At 34.5% G+C, this 27,584-nt stretch overlaps 2 protein-coding genes across 5 annotated transcripts; both read left to right on the top strand.

The window, feature by feature from the left end:
* Window positions 1-271: 271 nt before the first annotated feature.
* On the top strand, window positions 272-9,051 carry LOC110865565 (replication protein A 70 kDa DNA-binding subunit E). 4 transcript variants are annotated; one of them, XM_022114858.2, is made up of 17 exons: window positions 272-389; window positions 475-604; window positions 823-939; window positions 1,092-1,174; window positions 1,328-1,415; window positions 2,661-2,723; window positions 2,808-2,964; window positions 3,059-3,326; window positions 3,417-3,516; window positions 3,600-3,727; window positions 3,800-3,884; window positions 7,532-7,664; window positions 7,767-7,975; window positions 8,089-8,209; window positions 8,283-8,465; window positions 8,533-8,601; window positions 8,694-9,051. In XM_022114858.2, the coding sequence occupies exons 7-17, from the start codon at window positions 2,812-2,814 to the stop codon at window positions 8,907-8,909; spliced, it is 1,665 nt and encodes a 554-aa protein (XP_021970550.1). In that variant the 5' UTR covers window positions 272-389; window positions 475-604; window positions 823-939; window positions 1,092-1,174; window positions 1,328-1,415; window positions 2,661-2,723; window positions 2,808-2,811; the 3' UTR covers window positions 8,910-9,051. The 4 variants fall into 4 exon arrangements, with proteins under 4 accessions (XP_021970550.1, XP_021970553.1, XP_035829898.1 ...); XM_035974005.1 differs by lacking the exons at window positions 272-389; window positions 475-604; window positions 823-939; ... (6 more) ...; window positions 3,600-3,727; window positions 3,800-3,884 and adding exons at window positions 3,888-4,157; window positions 4,376-4,492; window positions 4,645-4,727; ... (5 more) ...; window positions 7,153-7,280; window positions 7,353-7,437; XM_022114861.2 differs by lacking the exons at window positions 272-389; window positions 475-604; window positions 823-939; window positions 1,092-1,174; window positions 1,328-1,415 and having other exon boundaries at window positions 2,655-2,673.
* A 1,258-nt stretch (window positions 9,052-10,309) lies between these two features.
* LOC110944818 lies at window positions 10,310-15,780 on the top strand. The gene is made up of 8 exons (XM_035974254.1): window positions 10,310-10,379; window positions 10,476-10,583; window positions 10,836-11,048; window positions 11,154-11,592; window positions 11,695-12,635; window positions 12,757-12,981; window positions 13,066-13,974; window positions 14,117-15,780. The coding sequence occupies exons 1-8, from the start codon at window positions 10,310-10,312 to the stop codon at window positions 15,778-15,780; spliced, it is 4,569 nt and encodes a 1,522-aa protein (XP_035830147.1).
* The last annotated feature ends 11,804 nt before the right edge of the window (window positions 15,781-27,584 follow it).

Here is a 27,584-nt window from a genome sequence, read left to right as displayed (position 1 = left end):
GGACTTTTATACGAAAGTAAACATGAATAGTGATAGAGTCGGGAACTCAAAAGATAGATAACTTATAAAAACCCTTTTTATGGTATTAAAAAAGTTATGGAACAAAACCATATTAAACCTATGCAAACAAAAATTGATTGTTATCTAATTTTAGTGAATGGGTTAACTTTTTGTCTACTTTTAAAGGTTATTTTATACAATCTTTATCTTATACGGAATGTATAACAAATACATAAACAAAAAGTTGATCTAGGTTTAAGTCTCTTCTTACATCTATACATATAATAAAGTAAATTAAATGTGGACACGTGGCAACTGATCAAGGTATTGTTTCTTTGGTTTTGGCGCAATTCCCCTGCTCCACAATTACTTCACGTGTTTGGATTTGGGTAAACCCGATAATCATACGGATCCTATATATTCTTATTTCCTAATTTTCTCTGACCCTTAGTTCTAACCCTAGGTTTTCCCCAGTACGTTCATCTCTCCTCCCAACATCTATTCGCCTCCCATTAGATATCAAGTTTTGATCTTGAACTCCTTGGTTTTCTATCTTTGCCTGAATCATTGTAATCGTTTCCTTCAACATCTTCCAAAATCAAAGGTACACTTTTCCTCTTTGCCTGAATCATTGATTATTTAGGTTAGGGTTTGTTGGTGGAAATGATGATTTCTTTGTATTGCTGATTTGAGTATTTATTGATAATATTATGATATTGTTGCGTGAGATGAGATGAATAATTTGGGGGTTTATGATGTTGAAATAAAATCTCATTTTTTCCTGGTTCCCACATATCTTTGCCTGAATCATTGATTATTTAGGTTAGGGTTTGTTAAAATCTCACTTGGATAGAAGGAGAAACGCTACGCGATTGGTTCCCACATATCTTTCATATGGCCAAAAATACTGCTGCAACAAAAGCTATCGGAACAAAAAAGGTATGTTTCGGTATTTGGGCATGCGTGTTATGCTTCTGAACTATTGTTGGGCATGTGTGTTATGCTTCTGATCTATTGTCATTGTAATTTTGCAAGTGTATGTATATATAAATAGTCATCATTATATAACTCTAATTCTGCCTCTTTTGAAGCCACCACTTCGAATCCTCAACCGTACCCACCTCACAATTCAGCTCGGGAGTGACATTCACCAAACGAGGTCTGAGTCGAAAAGGTATCTCACAATTCAACTCGGTCGTGACATTCAACAAACGAGGTCTGAGTCGAAAAGGCAAGTACTACATTCTTTGCAATGGTCATTCCCTTTTGATGATTTAGTTGATATATGTATAGATTAAACGTTCTGTCTTTTGTGTTTCCTATACAGCATTTCCACCTGAATACGCTTGAACTTAAAAATGTAAGGGACAAGTTTGAAAGTTTATAACCAGACTGTCGATTGACTCGCGTTGAAGGTATGGGACATAAAACTCTTCATTTACATCTGATCGTTAGGAAGTTTGCAGAACCAACTAAAGGTTTTAGAGTGATTTAGTGTTTTGAGATGATATGTGCAAAGCCCAAACAGCTTCCACGAGATGTCCAGTAAACCGCTTCCACAAGATGTCCAATAAGCCCAATCCAAAAGCCCAATTCATAACAAAAAACAAACCATTAGATATGTATAAACAAGTAAAAAATAAAAAATTATAACATGTATGTGACTGTTGAGTAATTTCATTTATGCCTGTTATGTTTTGATTGTCATTCACTAATGGCCCTATTCTCATTGCGCCAACCAAACCCAAACAAATATAATTGTTCAACCTTAAAGGGTTATTTTGATAAAAATGATAATTCAAATATATGTATAGCTTCTTGAATAATTTCCGTATAAGAATTTTTTCCATAGATGATACCAATCTCAATTAGTGTTTGCATATAATAATTACAATCATTGGATAAAATGTATTTAAACTCACTAAAATCATAGTGGTAGAGCTCCAAACAATAATTAATAATCGATAATTGATTAATAAATAATATTTAACAATTTTTTTTGTATTATTTTTCTTATTACTTAAATATGTAACTAAATAGTAAAATTACATTTAAGAACAAGAAAACTGTATTAATACTTACATCTGAGAAAAAAAATTACATTTAATAAAAAAACAATAATTAATACCATTTTGTGGTGTAGGGGGTGAGAAAACCAACATATGCTTCCCCCACCACACCTTCGACAGCCTCCATATGAGATATATATAGTTGCAATATAATATTCACTTATTTTAATTTACATCGGTGAAAATAATTTATAATACAATCATCTTACCCATTTAATATTTAATAATGAGGAATAGTTTATCCATTTAGCAAATATTTTAATATTTCTCTTTACGTCCGTAGCTTTTATCTATAGATAAAATTTTAAGTTATTAATCTTAATCTTATCTTAAATATTAATGATCATATTCTTCACTAAATGATAATTTAAAAATTCTAGAATCTATATCTATTTGTGAATTAAAGTTTCCTTACTAAACAGCAATTCAAAAAATACCAAATAAGTATTTAACTTACGTAAACAATTAAGTTTTAACTTATATAATAGTTATCTATTTCTGAATTATAGTTGATAATAATTCAAAAACATAAAAATCATTATCTATTTATACCTTTTTATGTTATAAATACCGCACCCCATTAACAATCAGAGACATAACAAAGGTGCTGCACCCCATTAATCATCATTCAGAACAATCAGAGACATAACAAAGGTATATTTTTTCCATCACATTAATTTGTTTTCCGCACTTCATTTATATCGTTTTCACTATTCACTATTATATATTCTTTCACAGAACCATGGAAGGGAAAAATATCATCTATTTGAACGATATTGACGGCAAAACAAGAGCTTTTACAATAAAGGTAAAAGTGGTTAGGCTATGGAAGAGATCAAATCCCAAAAAGGCTGGTGAGACATGGGCTATTGATATGGTGCTCATGGACGAAAAGGTATTAACTTTTACAACTTTAATTAGTTAATATGTCTTTACTTAATCATGTTTTAGCTTTTTTTGACATACATTATTTTGACTTATAATGTCAGGGAACCAAAATGCAGGCCACTGTGTGGAGTAATGACTTTAAAAAACATGAAAAAATTTTACAACAAAATGAATGCTATACCGTTTTTAAACCCCGCTTTGATAAAAATAACCAGAAGTTTAAACATTTTGATACCAAATATGTGTTAACTTTCAATTTGGAAACAACCATTCGAAAGTGTAACAACTTTATAGGACCAACACATGGCTTTGAGTTTTCAACATTTAAGTCTATTAAAAATGGTGGAGTTTCTTCAGAATTTCGAACTGGTACGTTTCCTAAACTAAACAAACTCATAATATACCAGTTAAATTATGTTTTAGTTTTAATGTTAGAACTTATCTTTTCTTTCATTGTAGACTTTATTGGGTACGTCGAGGAATGGTTTGCAAGGGAGGATACAACAACACGATATGGCAAACAATCCTACAAGATGGACTTAATATTGAGAGATTTGGAGTTTGTTCTCCTTTAATATCGTTTTCTAATAATTTTCTTCAAATTGTATTTATTATTTTTCGCTAACTTAATAACAATTTCAGGGGTATTGCTCTAAAGCTGACGTTGTGGGAGGAATATTGCGATCAAATGCAAGAGTACATCTCCAAAAATAAGGAAGAAGAACATATTGTACTTATTGTTCAGTTTGGTAGCGTCCATGACTACAAAGGTTTGTCATTTTCTATAGATTTAACTTTTTATATTTAGTTATGATACTAACTTACTATATATTTTATATTAGGCACCATCAATGTCGCAAATGCGTACTACATTACTAAGTTGTTCATCAATGAACGCAATGAAGAGATTGTTAATTTCAAAAGAAGGTATTTGGTTTTGGCGCAATTCCCCTGCTCCACAATTACTTCACGTGTTTGGATTTGGGTAAACCCGATAATCATACGGATCCTATATATTCTTATTTCCTAATTTTCTCTGACCCTTAGTTCTAACCCTAGGTTTTCCCCAGTACGTTCATCTCTCCTCCCAACATCTATTCGCCTCCCATTAGATATCAAGTTTTGATCTTGAACTCCTTGGTTTTCTATCTTTGCCTGAATCATTGTAATCGTTTCCTTCAACATCTTCCAAAATCAAAGGTACACTTTTCCTCTTTGCCTGAATCATTGATTATTTAGGTTAGGGTTTGTTGGTGGAAATGATGATTTCTTTGTATTGCTGATTTGAGTATTTATTGATAATATTATGATATTGTTGCGTGAGATGAGATGAATAATTTGGGGGTTTATGATGTTGAAATAAAATCTCATTTTTTCCTGGTTCCCACATATCTTTGCCTGAATCATTGATTATTTAGGTTAGGGTTTGTTAAAATCTCACTTGGATAGAAGGAGAAACGCTACGCGATTGGTTCCCACATATCTTTCATATGGCCAAAAATACTGCTGCAACAAAAGCTATCGGAACAAAAAAGGTATGTTTCGGTATTTGGGCATGCGTGTTATGCTTCTGAACTATTGTTGGGCATGTGTGTTATGCTTCTGATCTATTGTCATTGTAATTTTGCAAGTGTATGTATATATAAATAGTCATCATTATATAACTCTAATTCTGCCTCTTTTGAAGCCACCACTTCGAATCCTCAACCGTACCCACCTCACAATTCAGCTCGGGAGTGACATTCACCAAACGAGGTCTGAGTCGAAAAGGTATCTCACAATTCAACTCGGTCGTGACATTCAACAAACGAGGTCTGAGTCGAAAAGGCAAGTACTACATTCTTTGCAATGGTCATTCCCTTTTGATGATTTAGTTGATATATGTATAGATTAAACGTTCTGTCTTTTGTGTTTCCTATACAGCATTTCCACCTGAATACGCTTGAACTTAAAAATGTAAGGGACAAGTTTGAAAGTTTATAACCAGACTGTCGATTGACTCGCGTTGAAGGTATGGGACATAAAACTCTTCATTTACATCTGATCGTTAGGAAGTTTGCAGAACCAACTAAAGGTTTTAGAGTGATTTAGTGTTTTGAGATGATATGTGCAAAGCCCAAACAGCTTCCACGAGATGTCCAGTAAACCGCTTCCACAAGATGTCCAATAAGCCCAATCCAAAAGCCCAATTCATAACAAAAAACAAACCATTAGATATGTATAAACAAGTAAAAAATAAAAAATTATAACATGTATGTGACTGTTGAGTAATTTCATTTATGCCTGTTATGTTTTGATTGTCATTCACTAATGGCCCTATTCTCATTGCGCCAACCAAACCCAAACAAATATAATTGTTCAACCTTAAAGGGTTATTTTGATAAAAATGATAATTCAAATATATGTATAGCTTCTTGAATAATTTCCGTATAAGAATTTTTTCCATAGATGATACCAATCTCAATTAGTGTTTGCATATAATAATTACAATCATTGGATAAAATGTATTTAAACTCACTAAAATCATAGTGGTAGAGCTCCAAACAATAATTAATAATCGATAATTGATTAATAAATAATATTTAACAATTTTTTTTGTATTATTTTTCTTATTACTTAAATATGTAACTAAATAGTAAAATTACATTTAAGAACAAGAAAACTGTATTAATACTTACATCTGAGAAAAAAAATTACATTTAATAAAAAAACAATAATTAATACCATTTTGTGGTGTAGGGGGTGAGAAAACCAACATATGCTTCCCCCACCACACCTTCGACAGCCTCCATATGAGATATATATAGTTGCAATATAATATTCACTTATTTTAATTTACATCGGTGAAAATAATTTATAATACAATCATCTTACCCATTTAATATTTAATAATGAGGAATAGTTTATCCATTTAGCAAATATTTTAATATTTCTCTTTACGTCCGTAGCTTTTATCTATAGATAAAATTTTAAGTTATTAATCTTAATCTTATCTTAAATATTAATGATCATATTCTTCACTAAATGATAATTTAAAAATTCTAGAATCTATATCTATTTGTGAATTAAAGTTTCCTTACTAAACAGCAATTCAAAAAATACCAAATAAGTATTTAACTTACGTAAACAATTAAGTTTTAACTTATATAATAGTTATCTATTTCTGAATTATAGTTGATAATAATTCAAAAACATAAAAATCATTATCTATTTATACCTTTTTATGTTATAAATACCGCACCCCATTAACAATCAGAGACATAACAAAGGTGCTGCACCCCATTAATCATCATTCAGAACAATCAGAGACATAACAAAGGTATATTTTTTCCATCACATTAATTTGTTTTCCGCACTTCATTTATATCGTTTTCACTATTCACTATTATATATTCTTTCACAGAACCATGGAAGGGAAAAATATCATCTATTTGAACGATATTGACGGCAAAACAAGAGCTTTTACAATAAAGGTAAAAGTGGTTAGGCTATGGAAGAGATCAAATCCCAAAAAGGCTGGTGAGACATGGGCTATTGATATGGTGCTCATGGACGAAAAGGTATTAACTTTTACAACTTTAATTAGTTAATATGTCTTTACTTAATCATGTTTTAGCTTTTTTTGACATACATTATTTTGACTTATAATGTCAGGGAACCAAAATGCAGGCCACTGTGTGGAGTAATGACTTTAAAAAACATGAAAAAATTTTACAACAAAATGAATGCTATACCGTTTTTAAACCCCGCTTTGATAAAAATAACCAGAAGTTTAAACATTTTGATACCAAATATGTGTTAACTTTCAATTTGGAAACAACCATTCGAAAGTGTAACAACTTTATAGGACCAACACATGGCTTTGAGTTTTCAACATTTAAGTCTATTAAAAATGGTGGAGTTTCTTCAGAATTTCGAACTGGTACGTTTCCTAAACTAAACAAACTCATAATATACCAGTTAAATTATGTTTTAGTTTTAATGTTAGAACTTATCTTTTCTTTCATTGTAGACTTTATTGGGTACGTCGAGGAATGGTTTGCAAGGGAGGATACAACAACACGATATGGCAAACAATCCTACAAGATGGACTTAATATTGAGAGATTTGGAGTTTGTTCTCCTTTAATATCGTTTTCTAATAATTTTCTTCAAATTGTATTTATTATTTTTCGCTAACTTAATAACAATTTCAGGGGTATTGCTCTAAAGCTGACGTTGTGGGAGGAATATTGCGATCAAATGCAAGAGTACATCTCCAAAAATAAGGAAGAAGAACATATTGTACTTATTGTTCAGTTTGGTAGCGTCCATGACTACAAAGGTTTGTCATTTTCTATAGATTTAACTTTTTATATTTAGTTATGATACTAACTTACTATATATTTTATATTAGGCACCATCAATGTCGCAAATGCGTACTACATTACTAAGTTGTTCATCAATGAACGCAATGAAGAGATTGTTAATTTCAAAAGAAGGTAAATCCGTATGTTTTGTGATAAAAGACCGATTTCCATAACCTGAGTATTGTTGATTACACATTTCTTACATCATATACCTAACCTTTAACAGTTACATTGGGAAAGCTTCTGTTACAACATCGACTCATCGTTCTATCGGCCAGTCTGGGGTCACATCTAATGAAGACGAGTTCTTACATAACACTACTTTCAGCACCATTCGTCAGATTAGGGAAATAGCTCAGGCATGTTCAATATTTAAATTACGCCCATATCAAACATTTAGTTTCCCAATATGGATATTCTAAATAAGGTTTAGTGGTTACATATGCACATACGTTTTGCAGGTTATGCATGTTATTGTTGTTGGTACTGTGATGGCTGTAGACAAAGATAGTGAATGGTATTATCTTGGTTGTGAAAGTTGTAATTGCAAAGCTTCCCCAAGTTTGCAATTCCCAGAAGATGATAATGGAAGTGATGATGTTGACCCAAAAGAAGTGTTAGTATGTACTAATAAGAAATGCAAAAGAGATGTTGTCCCTGCAGTTCACATGTATTCAATCAACATATACAATTATTATATGTATCTTATTATTCAACTACAATGACATATCCGCTAACTTGCTATGCTATTAAATTTGTACAAAAAATAATTTTCGATTTTAGGTACAAAGTTTCAATACAAGTAGAAGATTGCACTGGAATTGTAAATCTTACACTATTTGACCGTGACACAGTCAAACTTTGGGGTTTATCTGCCAAACAGTTGGTTGACAAATATTTACAGGTAATTTCTTTAAAATACTATTTCAACTTTTTAGCATCGTTTGAATGTCTGTTATATTTTAATATTCTTTCAGGTTTCGGATGATGAAAAAACCATACCTGCTGAATTCAATGCTTTCATCAACAAAAAGTATGCATTTAAAATTCATGTTAAAAAATATAATGTGGACAACAAGGTTGATGGATTTTCGATCAATAAGTTAGTGGATGATCCGGCAATAATAGCAAAACTTGAAAAGAAGTTTGATGTTGTCCCGGTATGTTACATACAAATTTAATATTAGGCCGCTAAAATTTGTTTTAACCTTAATTTTAATGTTGCAGTTTGAAGAGTTTGACTCAATGATTCTCCCCACCACTGTCTCATCGTCACAAAGTGATGCTGGTGTCAAGGTTATATAATATAGATAACCTATCCTACTATACAAGATTTAAATAATTACTATTAGTTATTTATTTCGTTTTTGTTTACCTTTATATTTTAGGATTCAAAATCTTATGCTGTAGATGATTCAACACCACTGCCCAAGAATTATGAGAGTAGAAAGAGTCCTTGTGATCTGAAACGCACCCTAGAAGATTCTAACGATCTAGACAACTCCTATTCAGTTTCTTCAACAAAAAGTCGAAAAATTGAAACCAAAGAAGACATCAAGGCTCAAATGAAAGACAAACTTTTGATCCCTAAACTTGAAAAGTAGTCTAACTGCTTTTGAGTTCAAAGATTTCGGTTTTTTACCATGTTCTTATTATTTTATTCTCAAACGAAACTACAGAATTTTATGTTGGGATTTTTATGGTCTGATTTTGAATATTTTAATAATTGTTTACTCATTTATTTAACATTGGCTTATCATATCTATACATAAATGAATAAATGTTTTAATATAAATTAAGTTAATTAATTTGTATATATAAAATCTATACATATATGAATCATTTAAATCCTACGTTTGATGCTTAAATTGAATCCTTTTTTAATATAACATTCATGACTTCAAATAGATTTTAATATTTAATATACAAAAAATACTTCCCACATATTAAAACTATTAAATTAATTCATAACTTAATATCGTAAGTAATTTCAAATTTTAATCCACATACTACGATGATTTTTCAACTACAACTTACCTAAATACTTGCAACTATCAAAGGTAAATCCAAAGTATAAAAAAACTTATCTCTACACTTCTTGATAAACATAAAAAAAAACTTTACAACAATAAATTGTGTTAACAAAATCCATAAGAAATATAAGATTTCAAACACATCCCATAATCTCACCCAATACATTATAACTACTTATCAAAAAAAGAAAAAAAATCAAATAGAAAACAAATCACATCACAAATCAAATACCTCAACTTTCTATCAGATGTGGTAATCTGAAATATTATAAATCCTAAATTGATTCCTTTTTAATATAACATTCATGATTTCAAATAGATTTTAATATTTAATATACGAAAAATACTTACCACATACTACGGTAATTTGAAATTACTTCCTTTTTTAATATAACATTCATGATTTCAAATAGATTTTAATTTAATATTTAATATACAAAAATTACTTACCACATACTACGATAATTTTAAAACTATTAAATTAATTCATAACTTAATATCATAAGTAATTTAAAATTTTAATCCACAAACGGTAATCTTTTAACTACAACTTATCCAAATACTAACAACTATCAAAGGTACATGCTAAGAATAAAAAAAAACTTATCTCTACACTTCTTGATAAACTTAAAAAATCTTTATAACAATAAATTGTGCTAACAAAATCCATAAGTTATATAAGATTTCAAACACATCCCATAATCTCACCCACCATTCATAACTCCATAACTCCTGTTTCCACAATCACACACAAAGAATAGTTTCACATCAAGGACATCTAATTTAACAGTTATTTAACTGTTCATCTACATCCAGGTATATAACTTCTTCTTTTTATCTTCCCCTGCACATTGCATAATAGTCAATAGACTCTATTTAGATTCTTTATTCAAACATTTAGAAGTGGTACAAGTTGTAACTACTTACATAGCATACAATCTTATTATTTTACATTCTGATTATACAAGGAAATGTCAAAAAGAACATATACTCAAATTCATTCTTCTTCCACAAAACCTACCAACGCAGAAATATCGAATTGTAAGTCTTCTATTATCCATATATATTACCTTATATACATGTATACTTTTTTAAAATTTTACTAATTCTAACTTTTGTAATGATTTTTTTTATAAGTTATTCCCTCCGATAATGCTTATACCAACGCCGAAGAAAGGCGTAAATTTAAAGAGAGGCGTAAATTTAGAAAGATGGTGTTGGATAGTCGTAGATCCAATGTGATACGTGAATCAACAAATTCTAACAAGATATCATCATCAAATTCAACAAAATCCCATACGTATGACCTACAAAATACAACACTAGCAACACCATTTACCAATAAAACTACCAGCTTGCATAATGTTTATATAAATATAAATCATACAAGTCCCTTCAGTACTTCCACATCTGGTATGATATATTCTACTTTACTCCTAAAAGCTATACATTAAGCTATAATATTATCTTCTGACATCTTAAGTTTGATTGTTCCAGGTCTATCTAATTATAATAATAACAACTCAACCCCGTCATCCAAAAGTCAACGATATACTATATGTTCAAATATCATTACATCTACGACCTCAACTTTAAGGAAGTTATCCAAAGGTAAACATACGTTATTGAGTAACGCACAATCTCTATCTCCTTTGCCAATGAATGACTTGACATCAGATGCACAAGATCCATATAAAGGAGTATCTAAATGTAAATATCTACTACAACACTTAATCTAATTCCAATTACTATACTTCATTTATTTTAATTATAATCCTTACATTTGTTTGTTAATTTGTATTAATAATTTAACAGATTATTTAGATCATGGGGATCAATTAGTTATATGTGAAGTATGTAATGCCAAACTGTGGGCGTGTGAAGCAGGAAAAGGAAGAGATTTTGCTGGCAAAACAACTTACATGCTTTGTTGTGGTTATGGGAAGGTACATCTTCCAGAATTTAAAGAAACAGGTCTGGAATATCAGAATCTTTTCAAAAATTTAGACGCAAAAAGCAAGCATTTTTTACAAAATATTCGACGTTACAACTCTATGTTTTCTTTTACTTCAATGGGTGGGAAAGTTGATTCAAAGATTAATAAAGGAAATGCTCCGTTCATATATAGAATTAGTGGTGAAAATTATCATACATTAGGAAGTCTTCTTCCTAAACAAGGTGACCAACCAAAATTTGCCCAGCTCTATATATATGACACTAATAACGAAGTCTCTAATAGAAAGAACATATTCAGGTATCCCTCAAAACCTTATTGATATTTGTTTATTACTTATAAATACTTTTATGTTCTTCCAACAGTTAGTTTAATTAATACTTTTTTAAAATTTATTTACAGTAACTCAAAGAAAGTGTCTTCAGCATCTTTTGATTCCCTTGACACTGAAATCATAGAATACTTAAAGGTGATGTTAGATTCAAATAATCAGCTGGTCAAAACATATAGGCGTGTGAGAGATCGCTTTCTTGACAATCCTCATGTTGACCTTAAATTACGCCTAAAGTCAAAAAGGACTAAAGATGGACGTACATACAACTTACCAACATCTTCTGAAGTTGCTGCACTTATAGTTGGAGATATTGAAGATGCACTAGACAACCGAGATGTTGTTGTAGATTCAAAAAAAGATGGTTTACAACGTATAAGTGAGCTTCATCCATCCTATATCGCGCTTCAATATCCATTGCTATTTCCTTTTGGAGAAGACGGTTATCGGATTGATATTCTTCACAGAGAAGGAAGATCATCAAAAAAGAAAAAAGATTCTAAATGTTCAATGAGGGAATATTTTGCATATCGTATTCAAGATAGAGACAATCAATTCTCTCTAATTTTAAACGCCAGACGACTTTTGCAACAGTTCTTAGTTGACATCTATACAATGGTTGAAAGTGAGCGGCTATTTTACATACGCTTCCAACAAAAAAATCTAAGATCCGAGTCATATGAGAACCTTAATAACTTGCGACAAAATGGAAATGAAGATATGTCAAATGTTGGAAAACGTGTAATACTACCGTCTTCCTTTACTGGTGGTTCACGTTACATGAGGGAAAACTATTATGACGCAATGGCTATTTGTAAATGGTTTGGCTATCCTGATTTTTTCATTACAATCACGTGCAATCCTAAATGGCCAGAGATTAAAAGATTTCTAAAGGATAAGAACATTAATCCCGAAGATAGACCAGACATTTTATGCCGACTGTTCAAAATTAAGCTGGACTCAATCATAAAAGACTTGCGAGAAAAGTCATTATTTGGGAAGTCTTCGGCAGGTAATAATCACTAAGCTTCAAATTATTCAACTTTATTTTAGTATTTTTAATTTTATTAGAGTTATATAAATATAAATTACTACATGTTAAACTATTATTTATATCACCAATTGTATTGCAGTGATTTATACAATAGAGTTTCAAAAAAGAGGCCTACCCCACGCTCATATCTGTTTGTTCTTACAAGATGATAATAAGCTACCTTCGGTTGAGCATGTTGATAACTTTATCTCAGCTGAAATACCTGACAAAAATGTAGACCCAGAGTTGTATACGCTTGTCAGTGACTACATGATTCATGGACCTTGTGGTCTTGCAAATCTCAATTGTCCATGTATGTTCGAAGGTAAGTGTTCAAAGAAATTTCCTAAGAAATTCTGTGATCAAACTACATTAGATTCCAAAGGTTATCCAATATATAAACGAACAGATTCCGGGTTATTTGTTGAGAAATCAGATGTTCAGCTTGACAACAGAAGTGTAGTCCCATACAACAAAACACTTTTGAGACGTTATCAAGCACACATTAATGTCGAATGGTGTAACCAGGCCGCTTCAATTAAATACCTGTTCAAATACATTAACAAAGGTCCCGATAGGACAGAAGTTGCTGTTATACAAAATGATGAAGAAGGTCACCGACAAAATGGGAAAGACGAAATCAAAAAGCATTATGACTGTAGATATCTCTCGGCATGTGAAGCTTCGTGGCGCATTTTTGCATTTGATATTCATTATAGGTATCCTTCGGTAATCAGGCTTCCTTTTCATCTACCAGACCAGCAAAATGTTATATACGGTCCTGATGATGAGCTAGAAAACATTCTTAACAAACCATCAATTTCGTCTACGATGTTTTTGTCCTGGATGGAAGTTAACAAAAACAATGAGTTGGCACGTACCCTTACTTATGTTGAATTCCCAACTAAATTTGTATGGAATTCTCAGGATAGAACATGGACAACACGAAAAATAGGCAAACCCATTGGACGTATTCATTGTGTTAATCCATCTATGGGCGACGCTTATTTTTTAAGAATCCTTCTTAATAAGGTAAGAGGTCCTAAATCATTTGAAGAAATAAGAACAGTAAACGGACAAGTCTTCCCTACATTTAGAGACGCATGCTACGCTCTAGGCCTTTTAGATGACGATAGGGAATATATCGAAGCTATTAAGGAGGCTTACTATACAGGTTCAGGATACTATCTTCGCAATCTATTTGCTACCATGTTGTCGTCTAATACCTTATCTAGACCTGAACACGTGTGGGAAAATACATGGGAATACCTTGCAGATGGCATCTTACATACGCGTGAGAAGCAAACAGGAATTGAAGGTATCACATTTCATGTTTAATATTATCATAAATAAATCTTTAATATTAACTATAACTTTACATTATGTAAATACAATTTTTATAAATTCACCTCTTTATTATACTATGCTAACTAATACACTTATAATAATTAATATAATAGGCTTATCTCTTCCTGAAGAACAAATAAAGAATCTAACGTTGCTGGAAATAGAGAATTACTTACTTCGGAATAACTCTACCCTACGAAGGTTTCCTTCTATGCCTTATCCTGATAGTCAATCCATAGCCTCAGCAGACAATCGTTTAATAACAGATGAGCTATCATATGATGTAAGTGTTGTTGGTGCAGAATTTAATACTCATCTAATTACTTTAACATCTGAACAACGATTAATATTTGATGAGATAACTCGTGCCGTTGATGAAAACAAAGGAGGTTTATTCTTTGTTTACGGTTATGGAGGTACTGGTAAAACCTTTTTGTGGAAGACATTGTCCTCGGCTATCAGATCTAAAGGCCAAATTGTATTAAACGTAGCATCAAGTGGAATTGCATCTCTGTTGTTATCTGGTGGTAGGACAGCACATTCTAGGTTTCATATTCCTTTAAATCTTACCGAAGAATCAATGTGTCACATCAAACCAGATGGGGAGGTTGCTGATCTACTAAAACAAACAAAATTGATCATTTGGGATGAAGCTCCAATGATTCACAAACATGCGTTCGAGGCACTGGACCGAACAATGAAAGACATCTTCAAATCAGATGATTCACTTAATTCAGAAATGCCTTTCGGAGGTAAAGTTATGGTTTTAGGTGGTGATTTTAGACAAATCCTTCCGGTTGTTCCTAATGGTAGTAGACGCGAAATTGTAAATGCTTCCATCACTTCATCCTACATTTGGAGGACATGCAAAGTCCTAACACTAACAAAAAACATGAGGTTAACGATAGGGAATAACACATCAGAAACAGAACAGACCAAATCTTTTGCAAAGTGGCTTCTAGATTTGGGTGAGGGAAACATTGGTGATACCGATGACTGTCATATGACCATAGAAATTCCTGAAGACCTACTAATAAAAAACTCGGTAGATCCTATGTCGAGTTTAATTGACTTTGTATACCCTTCTCTCCTTCAATTGTATAAAGATAAAGATTATTTCGCAGAAAGAGCCATACTTGCACCAACAAATGAAGTGGTACATGAAATTAATGAAAGATTGCTTGCACTGTTTCCAGGAGATGAAATTGAGTATTTGAGCGCTGATAGCATATGTCAAACTGACAAGGCTAAGAATCCAACACACGAAAATTTATACTCACCTGACGTTCTAAATGGTCTTAAAATATCAGGATTGCCTAATCATCGATTAGTACTTAAAGTTGGCGTCCCAGTAATGTTGCTGCGTAACATTGATCAACAAAATGGCTTATGCAACGGTACTAGATTACGGATTACCAAACTTGCAAAACGTGTTATTGAAGCTGAAATTATATCCGGAGGAAACATCGGTACGAAAACATATATTCCACGAATCACTTTGATACCATCTGACAAAAAAATCCCTGTCAAGTTTCAACGACGTCAATTCCCATTATGTGTATGTTTTGCAATGACAATAAACAAAAGTCAAGGACAGTCTCTATCAAGGGTTGGATTGTATTTGAAATATCCCGTTTTCACACATGGTCAACTTTATGTCGCATTGTCAAGAGTAAAAAGCCGAGCTGGTATGAAGTTACTTATATTAGATGAGCATGAAAATGTTACAAATAAGACAACCAATGTGGTGTATAAGGAGATCTTTAGTGAAATTTAAATTATTATTTTAATTCTTAGAAAATTTCCTACGTATTCTAAACAATAATTTGTTAATATTAAAAAAATCATTTCATCTCAATTCTTTTCCATGACTATTTTCTTTTGTTAAACCGCGTGTACACGCGGGTCCTAACCTAGTATACGATATAATAAAAGAAACATATGAAGGATACGTGTCATTCGTTGGAGCTATCTATTTTTTGTTTTTTTGCCTAAAATATTTTTTTCTCCATTATCCCTATTTAATTTATTAAATTCAAATAAACATAATAATTTTGATTAAAGACGAAGGTTTAATATAAAGTAAACTGCAATTTTACCCCCTGAGGTTAGGGGTCATTGGCATGTCTACCCCTCTAAGGAAATAATTGCATTTTTACCCCCCACTGTTTGGGGTTATGTCGCATGTTTACCCCCCGGGCCAAGTTTCCGTTAGATGTTAGCGTTTTCTGTTAATGGTCAAAGGGCAAATAGGTAAATTCGCTTTTGTTAGCGTTTCCGTTAGATGTTAGCGTTTTCTGTTGACCTGCAACCTCATTTAATCACCCTTTCATCACTTTGAAACCCTGAACTTAACCTAACTCGAAATTGAAGAGCTCCGCACCGGCGATCAGGCATTCTTCAACAATTACAACAGATTAGAAGTCTGTTACGAGCATGGATCTTCGATTGTGGAAGGTACGAGCTGAAGATCAGTATTTCGAACCGGCTGAAATGTACCGTAAGTGACATGCAAGCTCACAGGGTCTGAATTAGGTAAAAATTTAACTTTTTTCTGTGTTAATTTGTTGTTGATGTGTGTTTACAGAAGAAACCCAATCTCAATTTACCATTAAATTTCACCATGGAGGTAATTTTGTAGAAAACCCAAATAGGAAATACGTTGGTGGGAAGATGAACTACATTGATCATGTAGATTTTAGAGTGTTGAATACTGATGTTTTAGAGGAGATGGTTAAGAAATTAGGATACAATGATGGTTTGTTTATCTGCATTCATTACAAGGAACCGTACTGTTCGTTGGATTTTGGTCTTAGGACATTAAAATGTGATGTTGACTTAGAGCCTATCTTTGATCATGTGCGTCAAGAAGTCCACATGATAGACATGTATGTTGAACACCGAAGGTCAACAATATTGGAAAATACAAGTGAAGGTCCTGTAGGGGCATGTAAAGCAATTGTTCCCGCATCATTTACAATAAATAATCAGAATCATAGTATGAATGAAGACGAGGAAGAGAGTGAAGGAAGTGATCCTGATTATGAGTATGTTGAGGAAGATAATTTGGTTTATGAAATAGAGGTGGATATGCAGAGGTTCAGGGCTAATGTTGATTTTACTAGGGAAGAACTGGATGGTTCAAGTGATGGGGATCATGATGATGACAGAAGCGAAGAAGGTCATGTGCCTGTTGACCTGGAGGATTTTGAAAGTGGGTCTGATGACAATTCAAGCCTTAGAGATAAGGTTGCCAGGAAGATAAGGAGGAGAAACAAGAGTGCTTCAAGTAACAGGTCCGAGATCACAGTGTGTTGTGAATGTTAAACATAAAACTTGTGCATGCAGGAAGTGGGATTTGACAGGGATGCCTTGCAAACATGCAGTTGCAGCCATATGGGATATGTCAAGGAATAGCATTGATGCTGGCATACCAGAAGAGTGGGATGAAGTGTATTGGCTGTCAACATGGAAGAAAGTTTATCACAATGTGATAGAGCCAATCAACGGGCCGGAGATGTGGACTCCTTCAGAGTGTCCAACAACACTCATCCCACCAAAGCATCATAGACAAGTTGGAAGGCCTAAGAAGAAAAGAAAGAAGGAATTTGGTGAAAAAGAGCTTGAGTAGGAGTTCGACAAAGGAGGTAAAATGACCAGAAAGGGAACTAGCATCAAGTGTGGTAAATGTGGGAACATGGGTCTCAATGTCAGGAGCTGCAAAGGACAAGGAGCTGAACAATCCACTGCTTCACAGGAATCACATACTGCCACTCAAAGTGCACCAGTTTACAATCTTGATGAGTGATGGATGGTTTGTAAGTTTAGAGTATGTTTGTTTGTTTGTCAAGTTCGTTCAAGACAATGTTTGGTTTGTAACTTTAAATTATGTTTATTTGTTTATTTGTTCAAGACTATGTTAGGTTTGTCAACTTTGTTCAAGACAATGTTTGGTTTGTACCTTTATGTTTGGTTTGTCAAGTTTGTTCAAGACAATATGGTTGCATTTTGGTTTACAATGTTTGCTCAAGACAATATGGTTGCATTTTGTTTGGTTTGGTTTGTTGTCATGGCTGCATGGCTGCATTTTGTTTGGTTTGGTTTGTTGTCATGGTTGCTTTAGTACAAAGGTTTACAAATGTCATGGCTGCTTTAGTACAAATAATGTGTTCAAATACAATTTTGGCGGAAAGTGATTCGATTACATTGCAACATTTACTACAAATAAGAGGTCCAAAATACAAACTTACAACCAAACACATCTAGCCTATTTCCAGTGACAATCATCCAAACAAGACCAATCCGAATCAGAACCATGCTCCCCTTCATATGGGTCAAAGTACCAATCATCTTCTTCATCCCAATATGTGTAATCCCATGCATGTTCCAGCACTTCAGGGTCATTAATCCTTTGTCAGATCTCCGAATATCTTTTCATAATCAGTTTCTTGCTCCATGTAAGGTCTGAGTATCTCAGACTCTTGATCCTCAAAGTAGACATAACTGTCTGGTTCTTCGGCTGCAACGACGTCTTCATCCTTACCAACATCTTTCTCATTCTCAACTTTATCATTCTCTTTGTCAGGCATACCTACAGAATTACAAGCAGGCTACCAAAACAAACATATAAGAACTTGAAAAAGACCATTGCATGAAAAAGTATAATTACAAGCAGTCAAAGTACACAACCAAATCCAATTTATCCACATTAAACTACTTAACCAAAAACAGTAGAACAATCAAGACCCAAGTAATCACAAAGTACATCTTCAGTTTCAACACATCTCTATTCTTGTACCGAGCCAACTGTTCTTTGCACTTAGCCAGCTCATCAATTAAACCAGGCATTACCTCTCGGCAAACTGGACATCCCTGGTCTTCACCTTTGTCAGCCCATCTTAGGAATCCACATCCTCCAACCTATTATCGGACATCATAAGCAAGACTTTCCAACAAAGTTAAGTTTCAATAAGCATAAAACAGAAGAAACTTACACATCGAATATACCAATGACCAGGATTAGCTGTCGATTCTGATTGTTTCACCACTGTTTTCGCACCACATGGACATATGATGTCTGAATATTGAGTTTTGCCCTTGAATCGAAGCACAGGCGACGAAGATGAAGACATGTTCAGGGCAGTGATTAGAGGGATTGAGGGCAGTGAATTGAGGGATTGAAGCTTGGATTGGGGGTCGATTGAAGAAGAATAACGTTTAGGGCAGGGTTCAAGCTTCTAATGGGGAAGATGAAGGGTAGTTTCGACTTTTCCATACAAACTAACGGTAACAATAACGTTGAAATGGTCAGGGAGGTAAACATGCGACATAACCCCAAACAGTGGGGGTAAAAATGCAATTATTTCCTTAGGGGGGTAGACATGCCAATGACCCCTAACCTCAAGGGGTAAAATTGCAGTTTACTCTTTAATATATTACATACGAAATTCCTTTAAATTATCTAATTTTAAGAATTAAAAATTACAACTAAATTTATATCACCGCATCATATTCAAATAATTTTGATTTTCTATTTAATCTAATCTTTGCCTGCCTTGTGATACAAGTAAATTATTTTAATAAAACAAAAACATTGTGCATTTATTCTTTGTTTCAAATACAATTTGATGTCAAGTGTGAGTGTTGTCAATAATGCTGAAAAGATCTGCAAATTTTTTTATCTTAAATCTATTAATTAAAACTCATCTGTAAAGGTGATTTCATGATAAGAAAAATATTTTCTTTTATATTTATTATGTAAGTTATTATTAAAAGTCGGTCATTAATCACCAAATAATTTTAAAAATTTGGTTTCTCTATTTAAAATATAGAATAGAATTCTTATACATTTCCAATAAAATATTCTCATCAAATTTAAATTGTTAATTTAAGATATCTTTTAAATAAACCAAATTATTAATCACGAAACCCAAACTTTGTATTAATATATTATTCATTTTTCTTTTCATTAATTAAAAAAATATTATGTCGATTTTATTACTTGATTTTTAATCAAATTGTATATAACTTTCGATATTATCTGATATATAAAATTAGATTTATTCAACCCTACACGAGTTTTTTTAAAGATTGAACTTATTATTTAATATACAAATTATTTTATTATCTAGTATATGAAATTACATTTATTCAACCCGTGTATTACACGGGGTTCTAACCTAGTATACTAATAAATAAAAATCGTTTTTGGACACGTGTCATTCTTTGATAATTTGTGACAACCCTCACAATTACAGGTACTGTACAATTAATTAATTCTAATTATGTGCTTAATGATTGTGCTTGATAACAACTGACCATTTAAACTGCTTACTGATTAATGTTACAAACATACATGTGCATCACTTTACATACAGTCACTCCATTTATTTCATACAGACTCTTAGTGACCAACCTGATGCACAAAGCACAGTTAGCACAGTGAGCGAATAACTCAGACACATGCTGACAGTGCCAGCACATAGACAGACACTATATTGAGGCCAATATGAGCCAGGGATAGAGTACTACACCAGTATGGAGTGTAGGGAAGTGAGGACCATAAGACTATGTCACTAGGTGATAGTTTAAGTGCCGGAAAGTGCCTAAAACGCAATTTAATTACAGAACCCGGAGAGCGTGAATTTACGCTTGATCTACTGCCAGCTGAGTTGGAAAGCTTCGACAAGGTAATTGGTATGGATCAACTGCCGAGTGTTCGAGCGGAGATTGATAACCGCATCACAATGGCAAACGAAGAAAAGACCGTGGCTCATGAAGCAGGATATGCCCCTACAAAATACCAATTGCGGGGAGGCACAAAAGTTGTTGCGTAAAGGATGTGTTGTTTCTTGGCTCATGTCGGGGACAAGGGAGCCGAAGAACCAAAACTCGAAGATCTTCCTGTGATAAGGAAATATCCTGAAGTCTTCCCTGAAGACTTGCCAGAATTATCCCCTCGATGACAAGGCGAATCTTCGCATCGATTTGATTCCAGGCGTTGCGCGTGTAGTCGATGCACTTGAGCGACTTACACCTTCGGAGATGCAAGAATTGGCAGTGTAACCTCAGAAGTTGATAAAGAAGGAAGATAACAGGCCAAAATTCCCTTTGGGGTAACCCAAATTCTGCTCATCTAGAAGGAGGACGTAAATTTTCAAATAGGCATCAACTATCAAGAGCCGAACGAGCTAGCCCACAAGAGTCAGTAACTCTTGCTGAGAATTAACGAATTTCTTACTTAACTAACTGTGAGGATCCAACTACTATTACACGACTGATTGACGATCGAGTGTCGTTAGCGATGAATTCAGGAAGAAAGTATACCGGGGAAATCGTGGGACGATAACTTGTTTTTAGACGCACACAAGATGGTGTTTCCTACTTAATGCACAAAACCGAGTTACACAGAATACGAAACCTTGAGGATCTAGAAAACATATGCTTAGGACCCCTGGGAACCCAGGTCCAAACTTGTAGAGGTCGCTACTTAGAAACCATACTTGTTAACTCGATCGAACACCATTAACCTGACATACATGCCATTTCAGTTAATAAAATAGAAAGTACTTAAATTTCTTTCGTTGAAACCGTCACTTTTGCTTCTAGTGAGTAGATGTTTGCATCTCTACTCCCCTTAATGGTAGTTGCATCACGTTGATTTTCTTCGCTGAGAGCAAACACTCTTTTGCTTCGAATGTTTGGTCGTTTCTCCATTTTAGCAAACACTCATTGTGTCATTACTTGAAAGCTCACATATTACGCATGCATCTTTTGCTACGCGTGCGGTTTCATTTCAAGCGCTTCATTGAAACTCGAATATTATGTTGCTAAATCTAACTACTGGGTTGTGATTCAAATGGCCTACATTATTGTAACGGTTGACTCTTTTGCTATCAAGTCAACACACTCTTTTGAAACTTCTTTTTATTTTGATTTACATTCATGGTTTATTTTTGTAACCATGCTGAGATTTCCCTTATTGGTGCATACGTTTATTGTCGAGTTACGTTGAAACTAAGTTCAATTGCTTGAACTTATCCATTTCGCATATTCGGTTTAAGACGTCATATGATGTATTGGGAGCGTCATGTTCAAACATTGTTGCAAAGATTCCTTCATTACGAGTCGTAGTAGATTCAGTTGATCTACAACTCCACTAAATCGTTTGATTGACTTCGACACCTTGAGGTGACATTTTCACATAATTGAGCTTGCGCTAAGTTGGTTTCTCATTCCATACACGGATTTTAATTATTTAATTGCTCTAAATCCGTCTCCTTTATCACAATTAAAGCAGCCTCAACACGGTTGTGTGTTAAGGCAAAGGTACGTAGATTCGTTTCATACCAGTGTACCTCCTAACGATACTTTTACTGTCAATCGAATACCTTGCGGTACTTAATACCTTTCACTTTCGATCAAAAATAGTGGCTCTTTGATATTCCATATTCAATTGGTAACGTTACGACATTGTGTAAATTAAACCTTCGGGTTGTCTTTGTATACTTTCATTTGAGTTCAGGCACGGTAAACATGTTTAGTCATCACCATTGTTGAATCTCGTCATTACGACACCCTGTGGTGTCATTATCTTGTGCTAATCATGGTCAACTGTTTCACCCAAAACTACATATACTTTTGTTGACTTGTCATTTAAACATTTCTGATGCAACTACGAATCACGACCGTGATACACCAAAGTTCGCTTGTATTCCATTCGGTGTACCTACGAAACTTAAGAGTGCCAACACACTAAACATTTCCGTTCATTTAGTCGGGAGATTTACAGATCACTTTACTACTACTTTTGGGTTATTGATTTTGAGTTCATATAGCTGATGCTACGGTTGTGAAAACTCGTTGGCATATTGTGACCGACTATCTAAGTATCCTAATGGACAAGACTCCTCTTTTGTGGAACCCCTGTTAACTGGATTACACTAGACTATACGTCGATACGTCTTGTACCCTCGACACCAAATGATAAAAACACATACCTTTTAACCATTGGATTCGTAGTGTTATATATATATATATATTCTTGGACTCACTTAATGTGAATAAGGTTTGATTCGATTTGGTAATTTTCTACCTCGGTACTATTCATATACATACATGCCTAACGAAACCCTAAGGAATTAAGGTAGTACAAATTTCGAGGACGAAATTTTCTTAACGGAGGGAGAATGTGACAACCTCACAATTACAGGTACTGTACAATTAATTAATTCTAATTATGTGCTTAATGACTGTGCTTGATAACAACTGACCCTTTAAACTGCTTACTGATATATGTTACAAACATACATGTGCATCACTTTACATACAGTCACTCCATTTATTTCATACAGACTCTTAGTGACCAACCTGATGCACAAAGCACAGTTAGCACAGTGAGCGGATAACTCAGACACATGCTGACAATGCCAGCACATAGACAGACACTATATTGAGGCCAGTATGAGCCAGGGATAGAGTACTACACCAGTATGGAGTGTAGGGAAGTGAGGACCATAAGACTATGTCACTAGGTGATAGTTTAAGTGCCGGAAAGTGCCTAAAACGCAATTTAATTACAAAATTCCGCATTTTCAGTAACAATTCATCGATAAACCATGGTTAGGATCTTTGTTTATGTGTTTTTAGTAACTTTTACTTTGCAAACAGCAAGCTGAGTTGAATTTCCAGCCGAATTCAACAGGCTGTAACGGGACCATTTTAAATCGAAAAGCTGATTTTCTGAAGCCTAAAATGTGTATTTTGGAATAACTAAACAAATGGCACTGGAATCATAATTTTTCGAAACCGTTTACTATTTTTAAGGGACTGTTTTTGGACAGCAGCTCAAGCTGCATTTTTACTGCAGAAAAAGTGTGTCATATTCGGAGTCATAACTTGAAACCTGAGTGAAATCGACTTATGGAATTTTTACAGTAGTTGGTCACCATTGTCAGGATGACCCTCCCACTAGAATTTCGTCAATCGGACTCACGGTTAATTTTTAGTGAATTGTTCCGTAAACTGCAATCAGAAAGTAACAAATCTGATTGCAGTCGGGAAAATGATTTTTTATAAAATATGGGTAATGAACTGGAGTCTGATATTTTTACATAATAAATTTTGGAACATATAGGACCTTCTGTAAAAATTTGAGAATTTTTGGAAAAGGATAACTATTTTATAAAAATCCTCGAAAACAGTCCGATTTTGAGTAATGAAGCTGAAATAAAGTAAGTAATGTTTTGTATGTCCATAGGTCGATTTGATTATTGAAAATGAACTACGGGATATATGTAAAGGAAAATGATATGCTAATTAAGCATGGACACCTCTATTTACTAAGGAAACTATGGTGAAATTTTCCGAAAATCCGAACACTTAGTAAAATATTCGAGAAATATAGATACGAAATAGTTGCCTAACTAGTTTCTAAAGACAATAGTTAAGTTAAAATAATTATTATTATTTTAACAAAATAATACCAAAGTAACGCAACTCAAAACACTAAACTCTAAGCCAAGGCATGACCCGTTCGTCTAATAGACATTAGTACGTTGTAGGTTGTCGTGTAGCGGACAGAGTTGAGATTCGATTCAAGACGCACTACTGTGAGTTCATGTCCCCCTTTTCTCTTAACTGTTTTCAGTTTTATACTTCGGGGGTGAAATACATGTTACAATTATTACAGACATTTACAGACTTTTACAGACATTTACAGACATTTACAGACTTTTACAGACATTTACAGACTTTTACAGACATTTACAGACATTTATTTATATCGTATGGTTAGCTTAAGGAGGGTTTTATTACGCGATCATGTGAGTGGTGGGCACAACACTTAAGGCCATTAATCCTCATTGTAGGACCACGGGACATGAGTGATAGATCTATTTGGGTGTAGCGAGCCCACACCCATGGGGCTGGTGACTATGTCTTCATACCGGAGACAAATTTGCTAGGTTTGAGTCTTCCTGCATCATTCACACATACTATTGGCTTTGCAACCCAATGGTGGTCAGTTTTTCCTTATTGCTACATACCAGGGACTATTTTACATACAGACATAATAAACGGTTTATACACACAGACATATTACAAAGGTTTTTACATACTCACTTACACATGAACTCGCTCAACTTTATGTTGATTTTTCAAATTACATGTATTTCAGGGAATTAATTGGATCTGGCAAGTGTTGCATGTTAGACAAGTTGCGTACTTAATAAGGATGTCATCCAGAGTTGTAGGGTTTGGGAAGTGCAACTCCTTCCTAGACGAGTTGCATGTCTCTTATCCTTGTTTTGTTGGTAGTCTTTCGTTGAGTCTTACGAACTCGTTTTCAACAAGTAATGTTTTATAATGCATTTTGTGGTTGATGTTTTAAGACAATATGTTATGCATTTATCTAAACTATTTAATGGATGAACATCATATATTTTTATCATATAGCATTGTTGTGATTGTTGCTATGGTATTAAGAAGTCACACCAAATAAACCCACACTTCCGCAAAAGCCAGGGTGTGACAGCTTGGTATCAGAGCCTCGATCATAGCGAACTAGGATTCTTTCTCTAGTCTAGACTATGATCACTAGGGCTCTCACGAAAATGTTTTCAAACACTTTTTACATTGCATACACTGAAAGTCCAGATCCAGGGAACAAACATTTTTACAAACAAAAGGCACAACTACACATTCCAAAACTTATATTTATAATTCAGTCTTAGAGACTGGGGGAGGATCAGTCTTAGAGACTGAGGGAAGATCAATCTCCGAGACTGAGGGAGGATTGGTCTTAGAGACCAGGAATTTGGTCTTAGAGACCAGGGATTAAGGAAATTTGGTCTTAGAGACCAGGGATTAAGGAAATTTGGTCTTAGAGACCAGGGAGTTAGTCTGAGAGACTAGGGAGTTTAGCCTGAGAGACTGGGTAGGATAGTCTTGAGAAGACTAGGATGATTACATGCTTACATTGTCGTTACATACACACTTAATTGTTGTTTATTGATATACGTGCATAGGCGATGACTATTTGCATACGCTAACTGATAGTGATTACTATGGAAATACATACTATGACAACCCTGTACCGATACACATGTCGTCTTGATCAAAAAGCGGGTTATTAGACATTGACAACCCTACGGCCACCGACGCCGATAATGAGACTGCATCTGCGCCAGAGACATTTACGTCAGACACTGAGAGTGATCCTGACATGCTGACCAAGGATGAAGACGACTTCCAACCGTCCGCGCTGCCAGACTTTGGCGATGAATTACCCTTGATGATGGCTTCTTTGACGAGAATCTTCCTGTCATTCTTGTTGCGGTCCACGACCATCTAATCATTTGGACACTTCGATGGCGAGCACATCATGGCTCCGATCCTCGACGCCGTACCTCTCGTGGTTATTTTCCCGAGGATCCGTCTATTTGATGAATTGTTTAATGGCGACATTAATCTGCTTGTTGATGATCCTCCTGTTGACGCCCAGGACGATGGAAGATTAGATGAGAACATGGTTACTAATTTCACTTCTTAAGGCCCCTGTTAACAGGCCACCCTCTGATTCTAGCGTATATTCGATTTCAGACTCCCTTGAGTCTGTGACATTTACAGCCTTTTAGACGGCCTGGTCACATCTTTCTACTACTGACACAGACGACGACGCCATTATGACTGCCACACTAACACCTGCTCGAGGCACCGCACCATTACACGACCCAGGGCCTGCTCCTGAGTTAGCTTCTGCACCTTTTGGGACAGCTTGATGTTGCACCTGCTGATCCTGCACCCTTGTTTGATTATGACCCTGCTTCTTTCGGAATACCTGATATTACACCTCTTATATCCGACCCAGTACCTGTGCCTGGTGATCTCCTCATCGGTCGAGACATTTGTTCGTGCACCTTCACCGCTGATATCGCTCTTGTGAAGACCGACATCCATTGCGCCAAGATGCCTAACGCTTTCCTTCAAGATATACCCACCTCAGAGTAGAATCCATTCAGCACCCGCACCCCGAGAAGGTACTCCAGGTCAGCACCCGCACCCCAAGAAGGTACTCCAGGTCAGCACCCGCGTAACGATCCCATCGGCTACAGCAACATTTTCTACGACCTCACAGACCGCACCGTTTACTACTTTCAAATCTACAGCGCTGGACGAGCCATTTCGACGGTCCCTATAATACTCTATGCTAATTTTAGACCTTTACCATCCCTCACATTATGGAGGCTACACGCGGAAAGAGTGCTCCTGTAACGTCAGCTACAGTTTGAGGATACAAGCCCCAGCATTTTGGAACTTGAACTGACACCATGTCCTCCACCCTGTCTATTGCCAGGATACTTTGATCCTCCACATTCATCACTGTCTCCTTTGGCACACTCACCTGCTGCTACTACACCTTCTTGGTTATTAAGGCTCGTTTCTTTACTGTAAAGCAGCAGATCAATTAATTACTTTGACGTATATACAAGCTCACGGAGGAGTTCACGCATGTTAACGATTTACTTTTCTTTCCTACTCCACCTCAGTCACCAGTATAATTGGTTTCTGGATTTTTGCGGA

This window comes from Helianthus annuus, chromosome 6 (assembly GCF_002127325.2).
Source record: "Helianthus annuus cultivar XRQ/B chromosome 6, HanXRQr2.0-SUNRISE, whole genome shotgun sequence".
Taxonomy (NCBI): Eukaryota; Viridiplantae; Streptophyta; class Magnoliopsida; order Asterales; family Asteraceae; genus Helianthus; species Helianthus annuus.
The sequence above is the reverse complement of the archived record's forward strand: the minus strand, read 5'-3'. Positions and strand labels throughout refer to the sequence as shown.